The sequence below is a fragment of the Gymnoscopelus braueri genome, assembly GCF_963280865.1.
Source record: "Gymnoscopelus braueri genome assembly, chromosome: 15".
Lineage (NCBI taxonomy): Eukaryota > Metazoa > Chordata > Actinopteri > Myctophiformes > Myctophidae > Gymnoscopelus > Gymnoscopelus braueri.
Window position 1 is genome coordinate 22171231 of NC_137620.1, and position 13956 is coordinate 22185186.

General features: G+C 42.8%; 1 protein-coding gene across 5 annotated transcripts in view; it reads right to left on the reverse strand.

The window, feature by feature from the left end:
* LOC308101737 (nuclear factor 1 B-type-like) overlaps positions 1 to 13956 on the reverse strand; it is a 93750-nt gene that overhangs the window by 5573 nt on the left and 74221 nt on the right. For 4 of the 5 annotated variants that reach the window (XM_080451198.1, XM_080451197.1, XM_080451196.1 and 1 more), the window contains exons 9-11: positions 12552 to 12684; positions 10713 to 10795; positions 4151 to 4239 (exon numbers count right to left, since the gene is read on the reverse strand). In XM_080451198.1, the coding sequence (XP_080307324.1) occupies positions 4151 to 4239; positions 10713 to 10795; positions 12552 to 12684 (305 nt within the window). The remainder of the gene's footprint in view (positions 1 to 4150; positions 4240 to 10712; positions 10796 to 12551; positions 12685 to 13956) is intronic. The other variant, XM_080451199.1, reaches the window with a different exon arrangement.

A 13956-nucleotide genomic window follows, 5' to 3' on the forward strand; every position in this document is an offset into this window, starting at 1 on the left:
TCCCAGTTTATGTATTAACCAAAGGAAATAAAAGAAAGAATAATTTCTTTAGATTTCGGGAACAAACAAGTACTTTTAGAGTGAAAAAACACAAAGTAAGTAACACCTTCTTTAAGTTTTAGTTCAAGATAAAGTTTTAACACCTTTAAGTAAGTAAGTAAGTAAACTATTAGGGAGAATGTTTTTTATTATTAAGTACTGTCAGATCCTTACAGTGCACTTACAATGATGCGCAGGTTAATACGGTGGATTTAGGGCCAATTCTTCTACACATGCTGCAGTGCCAAGCGGCCTTGGATGTGGGCCCAGCATCACGACCTCGACTGCAGTATCTCCTTAAGTAACCTTCAAGATGGCCTCCCGCTACCCTGACCAGATCTGTGCTCCCAAAATGCACTAATTCAAGTCCCTGTGAGCGCAGTCCCCGGCATACAACGTGCTCCGTTTAAGGATTAGCCCCTCAAATTAGATTATCTAATGGCATCTTAATGGATTGCTGACCCATTTCCTGCACAATGGCAACATGCGAGCCTGGCAGCATTTTAATTTGGGGCCAGCACTGCAGCGGAGCAAGGCAAGATGCTCTGCATAAACGAGAAAACGAGTGCTCGCCTAATGGGCAGCTGGGGGGGGAAAAAAACATAAAAATTGATCAAACCCATTCCTACTGTACACTAAAAATATCAATTTATAAAATAATCTGTCTTATAAAGGCAGCGCTGTAATAGATTTCACTATCTCATCCATCCATGTAACAAAATGAAGTGGTAAAGTGTATTCAGCTGGGATCTATTCTATCGTCAGTCGTTTGTGTGGGGCTCTGAGTCAGTGTTGCCAGATTTTGCGAGAGAAAAAGGCAACCAGGTCTATGAAAACAAGCCCAAAAGAAGTGACATAGGTCAAGAGCAATTTAAACCTATATACATCGGCTATTTGAAAATAGCCGACCTATAAGCTCACAACGCGTCACAACGCGTCGCGATGAAACATTTTGAATATTTTCAGAAGCATTTTAGCACCACAAATCTGGCACGGAGGTCCCTGGCACAAAACATGTTCAGATGGGGGGGGGGGGGGTCCGTGGACAAATACATATTAATTTGGGGTTCCTTGATTTGAAAATGTTCAAGAACCACTGGTTTAAACAACACTAGGAAACAAGGCCCAAATAAGCAACTACACTTTAGAAACAAGCCCCCCCCCCCCAAAAAAAAAGCAACCCTCAACTACCGATATTTACAAGAAAAACAAGCCCAAAGTGGCTTATAATAAGCCGGACATGGCAACGCCGGCTCTGAGTAGGGTTCTGCTGGTCATGTCTGAGTGGAAGTAGAGACCTCGTGTCTGCTGCTGCTGCTGCTGCTGCTACAGAGGACATTCTTCACTCCTACCTCCACTGGCCTATTAGGAGGCCTATTGAAGGGGCTCTGCTCTCTAAGTACAGTATGTTTGTGTGTGTGTGTGCCCGCGCCCGCGCGGGCGTACGTACGTGCACGTGTGTGTGTGTGTGTGTGTGTGTGTGTGTGTGTGTGTGTGTGTGTGTGTGTGTGTGTGTGTGTGTGTGTGTGTGTGTACTTGTATTACTATACTTGTGAGGGCCAAATGTCCCCCACAATTACAGCAGAATTGAGAGAAATAAGAAGGAAAATCTGTCCTGGTCCTTACAAGAAAAATGGGTTGTTTCATGGTTAAAACATATGTTTTAACCATGAAACAGGACAGTGTCAGGTTGGGTAAGGGTTAGACATTTAGAGGTTAAGTTTAGGGTTTGGGGTTGGAGTTATGCCAGATTTTTCATAGTAAATTGGCGATGTTCTGCACCAAAAATAGCAGATCTACAAGCTCACAACACGCCGTGCTGCGGTGCACTATGAACTTGTAGATGTAACATTTTCGGCTTAAGTTGAATGGTTAAAATGGCAATACAATCGGCACCCTAAAATGTTTATGTCCTCACAAGTATACTAATTCAAACGTGTGTGTGTTTATGTGTCTGTACAAGCATGTGTAAGTATACACATACCAGCCTGTATATTTTCCTATGTGTGTGTGTGTGTGTGTACATTTCCTCCTGATGTGAATTATGCTGAGTTTGTACACACACACACACGCACGCGCGCGCGCGCACGCACGCACGCACGCACGCACGCACGCACGCACGCACACACACACACACACACACACACACACACACACACACACACACACACACACACACACACACACACACACACACACACACACACACACACACACACACACACACACACACACACACACACACACACACACACACACACACACACACACAAACTCTGCACTTCCAGGGAAAAGAGAGACGTAACAGGAAAGGCTTAGCTCAGCTTGCTCTGCCCTGGTGATATGGTCCAGTTTTTGTCCCCAGAGAGAGAGGAAGGGAGGGAGGGGGAGAGAGAGAGAGAGAGAGAGAGAGAGAGAGAGAGAGAGAGAGAGAGAGAGAGAGAGAGAGAGAGAGAGAGAGAGAGAGAGAGAGAGGGAGGGAGGGAGGGAGGGAGGGAGGGAGGGAGAGAGGCAGGCAGAAAAGCCTTGAAAGTTTCTTTAAGTTAGAGAACATAAAGCAGTGAGATTTGAACTCATAAAGAATGAACAATGGAAAAATATACACGCACACGCACACGCACGCACACACACACACACGCACAATCACACGCACAAGCACGCACGCACGCACGCACGCACGCACGCACGCACGCACGCACGCACGCACGCACGCACGCACGCACGCACGCACGCACGCACGCACGCACGCACGCACGCACGCACGCACGCACCACACACACACACACACACACACACACACACACACACACACACATATATGTACACACACGCATGTTTGACCTGGACTGACTTGTGTGGGAGTTCTTAGAGACTTTTCAACATTGTTCCTTTACATCATGGGTATTAATTAGTCCAAGTGTTTTGCATCAGATAAAAAGCTTGTTTGTTGAACCCCTAATAGCATGGGTATGTTTGAAAAAAACAAAATTTTGGCTACATATTCCATCTGTCACCGAAGCATAACAAAACACAGCAACACAAAATTGTAATGAATGTTATTAAATATGTAATAAAGAAAAAGAAAAAAGGAAAGAATCTAATATTCATCGCTTTCACGTGCCACATGCAGAATAACAAAAGATCAAAAAAGAACTATTTGATTTTAATTAAAACTCTATGCTTCACTATCAGCAAAAGTCAAATGTGTGCTGCTCAACCCAACCAAAGCCACCATAAACTAATAAAAAAGGGCAAAGAGCTAAACTACAGTACACACACATATGAGGAAAAAGTGAGGTAAACAACCAAGCAGAGAGAAATGTAAGAATAACAGATTGACAAAGAGAGAGAGAAAAAAGAAAATAATGCAAGACAGAAAGCAGGAACAAGAGAGAATATGTTTGTAATATTCCATAGAATGAAGAGTCTTCACTTCAATGTAGTAATTTTTTCGTTTCCCTAAGACATCCATGACATCATCCCACAACATCGAAGCTTGGAGCCTGTGACAGCCAATCACAGTACAGAAACAGTCCAGAGAAATAGCATTTCTATATAATAAAACAAAAGACTGCATATTCTTTACTGATAAGGAAGATTGTTCTACAGTGAAGGGAAAGACATGTAACAGAAATGTTTACATATACTTGTACGTGTGTGTGTGTGTGTGTGTGTGTGTGTGTGTGTGTGTGTGTGTGTGTGTGTGTGTGTGTGTGTGTGTGTGTGTGTGTGTGTGTGTGTGTGCGTGTGCGTGTGCGTGTGTGTGTGCATGCGTGCATGTCTGAGAGCTTGTATCTATGGCCGCAGGCATTTACAAATCTACATGAGCGTGCCTTTACCTCTATGTGCACACATGTACAGTATGTATGTATGTTCTTGTAAGTGTAAACATTGTGTGTGTGTGTGTGTGTGTGTGTGTGTGTGTGTGTGTGTGTGTGTGTGTGTGTGTGTGTGTGTGTGTGTGTGTGTGTGTGTGTGTGTGTGTGTCACATGCGCTAAAGACATAGATAGAGGCAGAGTGACTGAGATGAGAGAGGGAGAAAGAGAGAGAGGGGTGGGAAAAGAGGGAGAGAGAGAGAGAGAAGAAAGAAGAAGAAAGAAAGAATGTTACCTTTGCCAAGTAATCCCCAATGTGTCGTCAGTGCCACTGGGGCCATAATGCCTGCCGTTTTGAGTCACGCTCCAGTCACACTTCCTCAGCTGTCAATTGAAACCTAGCAGTCAGATCACTGGGCCATCACAAGGTCTACTTAGATGATAACTACAGTACACTCAACACTGGTAAACATGCATGCAAAAACAAACAACAAACCTATAGCACCACTAGCACATAGTGTAACAGAGAAATATTCCACCTGCCCTATGCCCAGAATATTATATTTTTATATTATGTGAAAAAGACTCAAATAGAATTATTCACTGGATAAAATTGTATATAATGTAGTCACAGATCAGAAGTTAAATAGTTGAATAGTTGAATATATATATATATATATATATATATATATATATATATATATATATATATATATATATATATATATATATATATATATATATATATATATATATATATATAATAAACAGACAAAAAGCATGCAATCACAATTAGTAGTAAAAGCTAACCTGGAAGTAAAAAAAACAAAAAAGGGGTTAGTTAGATTAGTTAGAAAATGTGAGTGGTTTCATCATGGCAATTTTTCATCTGTGTGGGCTACCGTTTTTGTTGTAGTTGCTGTTGTTTTGGGTTTTTTTACAGTATTTGCATAGATGGTTAGCCTGTGGACCCATGCAATCCACTGGGCACATGCATCCAGTCAATATTTATCGTTTGACCGTAAGCGTGCGGTCAGATTTAGCATGGATTATGCATGCCCAAGAGCATGCCAAGTTTTTTCATTAGCTAACTGATTTTATTGATTAGCAGTCAAGACAACAATGAAGTTAGATAACAGAGGCACATGCGCGCACGTGCGCGCACACACACACACACACACACTCTGCCTTTATTTTCCTTTTTTAACACACACGCCTCGCCAACCCTACATACAGATTACAAATCACTGGAACATAAAGCCACACGCAAAATGCGTCTCCTTTGCATGCATTATGCGGACGCACGTGTCCGCAATCCAGCTGAGAGCTACCTCTGCCAATACCAACCTAACCTTGCCCTGTGGTCAACGCATTCATTTGGTAATGCACCGGGAAGGGAAAAAACTGCACTGTTAGCAGTCTGCACTCAGCAGCGGACATTGTGTGGAGGTTCCTAAGAGGTTTTTAATCAGATATAAGCACATGCTGAATATTCAAAACCCATTTACCGCGGTCAAGAATCACGTTCCTTTCCCTACAAACACCTGGGCATTTTTCTACTGATTGCCATACTTACATTTAATGATTGATTCCCCCCCCCAATGTCCTCTTAGATTTTGCATGTAAGATGTTATCAAGGATATAGAGCACATTTTTAACCTGAACCTCTAAAAATCACGTAAAAAATAAATAAAAAATACACATTAAATGTTCCATTTATTCACATAGGTAAATGTAAATGTGTTTGGTCTAATAAATATTTAAATAACATTGCACACTAAACCGTGAGAGCCCGCGCCTGGAGACAAGCAAGTTTCTTTGCGTCTATATTTAACCACTAAAGCCACATTTTATTTGCTTCATCATATGGCAGCGTCGCAGGAGGAAAATAGCTGATCTACAATGTCACATCACTGCATGACACCGGCGTACAAACAGAGTATGAATTAAGCACATAGGGCCCAGGCTATTTTTGAGAATTGACGCCTATAATGACATGCCCAAAATAGGGATGCCAGGGTTTTTGTGGTTAACCCAGTCAGAGACAGAATCAACCAGACCCCAACCACCCCCCCCCCCTAAACATGAACGCACGCCACTCCCGCGCACTCCAGCATGCTCCCTTTTTAACAAAAGCTTCGAGGGAAAAAATGTGCCCGGCTGGGCCTTACGCCCAGGCCAAAAAAGAAAAAGAAAAAAAAAAGCCCTCCCTTCCCATGCCCCCGCGCTCTGTGCCACCGCTCCTTGAGGGGCTCGCCATCTGTCCACTGGCACTGGCAGATCAGAGCGGCATGGGCAGAGGGGAAGGAGGGAGCCCGGGAACGCTAGCAAACAGATGCGGGCAGATTGTGGATTAGGATTCTTCCTTAGATAATACCAAATGACATCTGATCACATATCTAGCCCCCCCCCCCCCCTCCGTGGAACCACCATCTTGGTGGCATCCCCCCCCCCCTGAGGGGGTTAACCACGGAACGGGAGATGAATGGAGGGTTTTCACACGTTCGCTGCTTGAGAATTGCAGAGCAGGTGCGAGAGTGTTGTTGTCTTTCTCCTCTCCCTCTCTCTCTCTCTATTTCCCCTGCCTGTGTATGTGCATGTGTTTATTACATGTGGAAATGTATACTGATATTAATAGTGAAGCATTATTAATATTATTTATTTATTTATTTTTACAAAAACCACACTATTTTAAGCCCTGTAATATTGGTAGAAACCTTAAACGTAATATTCTACAATAATCTTACTTTTGTTGTTTCTGGGGTTTTTTTCTATTTGGAAGGGCTATTGGAAGCTCTCCGATGTATATTACCAATACACTGAGTGCTCCAAAAAATTTAATTCTCTTTTAGAGGCTCCGCATGCTAACGCTTTCTTTGACTTTTTTGTAAAAAAATACGCAGCAAGTCATCAACTGTAGCCGTTGCAGAGAAAAATTGATGCAGCGTAAGGCCAACCTCCCATCCATCAGCTAGACAGATTAGACAAAGAGTGGACTCTCACTCTCCTGATGCATTCTGGGATATCCCCGATGCTGACCACGCGTGAAACGCGATGCCTCGCCATCGCTGAAACTCATATGCCTCATGCAGGCAGGCAGGCAGGCAGGCGCGCGCGTGCACGTGTATCCCCTTCTCGCTTCGTCCCAGCCAGCTAACAAAAGGTCTCGGGTGCGAGTGGAAGTGTCAATATGTCTCATGGATCCCACATAATAAATATCCCATTGCTGGATGCTGACAATGACGGAGTATTCGGTGACAGTGTTTACTCCTTGGGGACCTGTCTCAGTGTCGGCCTGATCCAAAAGGCCTCAGTCCCTTGGCTCTAAATCATACACCGAGAAAACAAAACGAGAACTGTGACAGGTAGAAGCACGATGAATAACTGAACAGATGAACAGTACTGTATACTGTTCTCTAGGCCAACGGGCCCTATTTATTGATTTGGGAGAGATGGTGCTTAATAATAACTTAGCCACAAAGAGGCCATTGTTGGATTTGCCCAAGTTTATGGATGCTTTTATGGTCACATTCTTCTGTTGAATCTGTAGCCGCTGCCTGGAGCTAGGGTGGATATTTCCAAAGGTGTGAATGTAAACACATCTAACCTATTGTGCCAGTCGTAGTCAGCTTTAAATAATTTAGCTTGAAGGTCATTTTTCCATGAGAGGGCTACAGGATCACAATACCACGTCTTGATAAAATGAATACGTATCTGCACTAGATACAGGCCATTTCATTATCTATTGGAAAGATGTAGTAAACTGTGTACTGTAGTATACTGTATATTATATTTACACATAGCTGTGCAAAATGTGGACATAAGTTCTGCGAGTTGTGCAATGTTGCTCCGATCGCGGCCACGCTGTGCCCGGTGAGTTTTTGTGCTCCGCTGATAGAAGTAGCAGTACTACTAGAAAATGTGAAAGACGAATTGTTTTGATGGCCAAGGGAATCTTTCTCCTTCCATCCTGGACTAAGAAGCATCCTAACACCAACTCCACCCACATTTTCTGCCTGTACCCTACCTTTAACCAAACTAGAAAGAAAGGGACAGAGAGAGAGAGAGAGAGAGAGAGAGAGAGCGAGAGAGAGAGAGAGAGAGAGAGGCAGGGAGAGAAACAGGGAGAGGAAAAAAAAGGAGAAAAAGTGAGGCGAGGAGAAACCCAGCGATCATTATGTAGCCGCGTGCAGATGCATTCAATTAGTTGTGGTTGGAAAAGCCTTGGCCTGCGACCAGGATACTCAATGAGAAGGGGTGGGGGAAGGAACACCCGTTCAAACGGCACAGTCCAAACCTTAAACACACCACTGCACTCGCACTCACAACGAGGACCCATATACTGTACAATACATGCAGTATATACATACACGTGTGTATATATGGGTTCACGCACTCACACGTGCATTCTCTCTTACTCAGTCAGACACTCTCAGCTTCCCTAAGATTACTGCTAGGGCGTCCGCGTGAGCGACGGCGAGTGACAGAAAGCATTATCTTGACGTACTGTTACAGTAAGTGAGGGAGTGTGCTGGTTTCGCGTGTGTGTGTGTGTGTGTGTGTGTTTGTGTGTATCTGTATGTGCTGGCCTTCCCAAATAACATGTGAAGGATACAGAGTGGCGCGCATTACTCTGGAATATACCCATCCATCTTCTAGACAGTGACCACACAGAGACAGTGCATTTCCTATCTTGGCAAACTAATTTAATTAGTTTTTACTGTGAGACCGGGGAGCTCAAATTATGTTAAACTGTTCCGAAAGTATTTAGCGATATTATGAAGGTATATAAAAGATTAAATCTGCGCAAGAAAATGTATGTTTTCAGAAATGTGCACCTTTTGAAAAAACTCTACGAATACAAAATATCGTTGCTGTCCGGCAGAAACCAGCTAACTCCATTTTGACGCTTTTGCCTTTTTTTCCATAAATCTGGGCCATTGAACACCCTTTACGTCTGTGTGTTGGTAAAAAAAATATTGAACCAATGAAAAGCATTAAAAAGTGCTTCTGACAAAACCAGCTAACTCCATTGGATCCTCAAATGTTCTGCTAAACCAGCAAAGTCCACCGGAGTTAGCTGGTTTAGCTGACTCCAGGCTCCACCCCCTTTTGACCTCCAACCTCATTGTGAGCTTGGAGGTCCATTCAGTTGTTCTTATCAATGATGAACAAAACCTTTCCTGAAAAATTAACATTTTGGAGTTAGCTGGTTCCTGCCAGACAGCAGAGATATGTAAAATGTAATTACTGGTTGCTGGCATGATGGTAAAACATTTGCCCCTTACGATACTGATGAGCTTCGGTTGAAATTTTGGGGACGTGAAAAGCATAATACTCTCTACCACTTTGGAATGAAACCTGTCAAATTTGATCTACTGCACAGCGAAAAAATAACACATTCTCACTCATTCCAGGAATCAGAAGCAAAATATTCGACGTCTCCGGCCAACGCCGGTGACCCGGGTCTCTCTCAGAATGCTGTCATAGCTCTTCTGCGGTGCTGCTTTCTCAGGAAACTGAGATTGTGAATCTGAAACGCCTGCCAATCAGTGGTGGAAAGTAACTTTTACATTTACTTAAGTACTGCACTTAAGTACAATTTTGAAGTACAGTACTTTTACTTTACTGGAGTATTTCCATCTATACTTTTACTTCTACTCCACTACATCTCAGAGGCAAATATTGTACTCCTTTAACTTTCTAATTATTAGAAAACTTTAGTTACCAGTTACTTTGTAGATTTGGATTATTATTAAAAAACATGCATTAACCACTTCAGCCCTATGCATACTTAGGCTATTTTAAAATAGTCGATCTACAAGCTCACAACGCGTCGCAAAGCGACACGTTGTGAGCTTGTAGATCTGCTATTTTCAAAGCATTTTTATACATTTGGAACCTTGTGAAATGGGACATTCTGCAAAATGAGTACTTTTACTTTCAGTACTTAAGTATATTTTAATGCGAATACTTTTGTACTTTTACACAAGTGATTTTTTTATACTGGACTTTTATTTGTAACAGAGTATTTCTACACTGTTGTATTGGTACTTTTACCTAAGTACAAAATGTGAGTACTTCTTCCACCACTGCTGCCAATAATCGGACCATACGGCATGTAGAACACAGCGTAGGTCATTATCACGTCAGAATGACACCCGAGAGGGTGTTCTTTACAGACGCAAATGGTGCTGCGATGGCTACAACTTGCAGCAGAAGTGGCAGAACCGAAGAGGCCATAATCCCACTAAAGAACGACCTGCTGGATATTATTTACAGCAGCTAACTACAGTAGCATGTGTGTGCCGACTGAAATGCTTTCTTCAAAGTTAGTAGGCGTGCTTAATAGGTTATCAATAATAATTAATTATCATCATAGTTTAAAATGTGTGTTTGATCAATATATGGTTGAAATACTATGTACAGCAGACACGAAGAAGTTAGAATAGTGGTAAAAAAATATTATTGTTGTCGTTATATCATATACTGTAGCAACTCACATGTGAGTTCTGAAAACATTTGATGTGAAATGATGTGCTGTCTTCATGCAATAAGCTACACACGATTTGCAAGAAGGTGGGGAATTCTATGCCTGATTTCATCCTGAGGAGTCATAGCTGGAAGTATTCTGATCTGGGATCACATTTAAATACGTCCTACTTATCAGACTCAAGCGTACAGTGATGTCTTCCAAAGGACATGGGGTTTTAGGGGATTTCAGATCTTATGGAGAAGGAGGAAGGGTGAGGGGGGGGGCGGGGGACGGGGGGGGCGTGACAGCAGAAGATGAAGGGGAAGAGGAGGAGGAGGAGGAGATGAGAGCGGGTGTCGGAGAGAGAGCGCGGTGATCTCACCTGCTGCTGGTGAAGGAAGGCTGGGTCCCTGGGGCTCAGGCCGACGAAACGATTAGCTGTCGGAGTGCCAGGGGCTGAGTAGCCTGGGGGGAAGAACGCAAGCGGATGACAACACAGTCGCACAAAGCCAACACACACCCAGAACTCCCACAGTCTGTCGTCTGCCTGCCCACCTACTGCGGCACTATTGCGCTTACACCCCTCGAAAGAAATTATTTTACAAGAGTTTCAAGAGTTTGTTTCCCTCTTTTTTTCTCTCTCTCTCTCTCTTTTGCCTGCAACTGCCTGCGGTCCTGTGTCTCTCTGCGGCGCTGCCTCCACCTTCTCAGCTTTCCTACTGTCTATCTCAATAAAGAAAATAATAAATACCAAGAGGAGGGTGTGTATTGTAGCCCAGTTGTATGGGTGCTCGGTTACAGCACTGTTTCTCAACCGCCGGTCCACGGACCACTAGTGGTCCTTGGCATAATTACAGGTGGTCCAGGGGAAAAGTTATACAATGTTTGAAAAAATTAATATATTGTACCTTCATTAATGGATAAAAAATATGTTCAAATAATATTTCATAAGTTCATCATTTTTAATAGAAATGTTTAACTAATAGGCATAGTGTGGGGGAAAAAGCTTGAAATGAAATAATAACTAACTAGAAAATGTGCTCCTCGGAGCACAGGTCTCCGCCAGTACTGTTCCTGATTAATCCTGTCTTACCTATTTATATTACATATTGTCACGTGTCACTTGACCAATGTTAGCTTGGCTGATGGAAGCTCACTTCAAAAAATATAAATGATTTTTTGAAGTGACACACCTATTTATAGGTTTTTATTTCGTCATGCGTCTTGCTAGCCAATCAAAAGCATTGGTGACAACATATTGTCACGTGTCACGCGAAGCTTGACCAATGTTAGCTTGGCTGAGACGGGGGGACACACCTCTGGCGGAGACAAGGAGACAAAAAGGGTATTGATATTGATGTGAGCGGTGTCACAATAGCAATGCGACACGTTGTGAGCTTATTGATCGGCTATTTTTGGTACGCGACACCAGCACAATTCAGCTTTCAGATCATTAATTATTAAATGTTAATAAAATGTAATAAATAAATAAAACAGAAATTCTCATATACTACTGTAAATATATACATTTTGTTGTGAGGAGGTGGGGTGGGGTGGTCCTTGAGGATTGTTTAACCCATTCAAACCGGGAACGCATCTGTGTAACCACTTTATCCATATTTTATACTTTGGCTATTCAAAAATAGCAGATCTACAAGCTCATATGAGCTTGTAGATCTGCTATTTTTGAAAAATCTTTGAATATGTATATTTGAATATATGTATATATATATTTTTAAAGGGAATATTTGTAACTAAAATCTTTGCTTCTGGGGGTCCCTGGAACAAAAATATTTTGAGGTGGGGGTCCGTGGCCAAATACATATCATTCTGGACATGAAAAAGTTGGAGCACCACTGATATAGAAACATACGTTTTTCAGAAAATTGTTAGGATTTAGAAGACATTTGTAGAATCCCCAGATTTGAGTCACAAATGTTTGCTTTAAATATATATATATATTTAGAGATTTGCACAAACTTTCACGATTTTTCAAAAATAGCAGATCTACAAGCTCGTAGCACGGCACCTAATGTATATCTGCTATTTTTTAATAGCCAAAGAAATAAAAAAAATGACACAGATTCTTTCCCGGTCTTTAATGGGTTAAAAGATGCTTAGTGGTCAGGGCTCCAAAAAGGTTGAGAACCACTGAGTTTCGGAGAGAGGGTGGTGGTGGATGCTGGGGGGGGGGTGGGTGGGGGGCCGGGGTGGGACTCACCTTCTGATGTGGTGATGGGCTTAGTGTCAGGCATGGAGAGGGAGACGGGTCGCACAGCGCCGTGGTGCGGAGAAGGAGCCAGTACCGGGGTAAAATGTCCTGGTACCTTGCCTACCTGGCCACTGCTGTTGGGCTGCGAGGGGCACAAGAAATATATATATATATATATATAAGACTCACAATTAAATCACCCCTACAGGAGAAAACATGGCCATTATTGTATAAGAACACAGGGATACATTTGCAGAGAAAAATAGAGAAGTAAATCAAATGAAATAGACACAAAACGCAACAACACACACGTGAACAAATAAAAACCCAAAACAAACACAATGTTCAGAGCAAAATGTCACGAGGAGAGCTATTTCTTTCTTCTCTACTTCAGGGGTCTTCAACGTTTTTCAGGCCAAGGACCCCCTAGCTGAGAGAGAGATGAAGCAGGGACCCCCTCTATATTGTATAAAATTGTGTTTCAGATTAAACTTTTTTTTCTTACTTGGCCCTCTTACCCTCTACACCTACACCTCCTTGCCAAAAATAGCCGATCTACAAGCTCACAACGTAGATCTGCTATTTTTGGCTAATGTTCCCTTCAGAAAAGGAATTCTAGGGTTCAAGTGGTTAATGTAAAAAAAAAAAAAAACTATCTCATAAAGATTTGGCGGACCCCCTATAGTAGCTATGAGGACCCCCTAGGGGTCCCGGACCCCCTGTTGAAGACCCCTGCTCTACTTCATCAGATGGCACGGTCCGCTAAAGAGATACAAAAAAAGAGCGACTGGAGCAGGAGATGCCAAACATGTCTTGAGACGGATTTGAACCCACGGTGCCACACAGCCACGTTGGTACCTATACTATGAGGTACTGAGTCAGCATAAACCCCCCCGCCCAAAGAGACGTTCATCATAGTTATAGCTGTTTCAAACAAGCAAACCAAGCAACAACAAAAAAAAACAAGGATTTTAGTACATTCAGTCACAATGCGGTCACACTATAACTCTCGGGGGGGTCGAGGAGCTACAATGGGTCCACACTCACCGAGGATGGATTTCCTACATGATTTTAAACAATGATTTTAATGGTACTCCTAAATGGAATTTAGGAGGAGCGAGGCATGAAAGAAAGCCAGAGAGAGAAAGAGAGAGAGAGAGAGAGAGAGAGAGAGAGAGAGGCATAGTGTGACCTCTTAGAATTGGGTATGAATGTGCGTGTCGGAGCGAGAGAGCCAGAGATGCAGAGAAAGAGAGAGAGAGAGAGAGAGTGAGCGAGAGAGACAGAGAAAGACTCGGAGTGAGAAATAAAGGATGCTAGTGGGAGCTACTCTTTCAGACGGCTGGAGACTGTCTGGGGCGTTCATTTCAGGGGCCAGCCTAAGTTCAAACCTCAAACAGGCCTTTATGGAAAA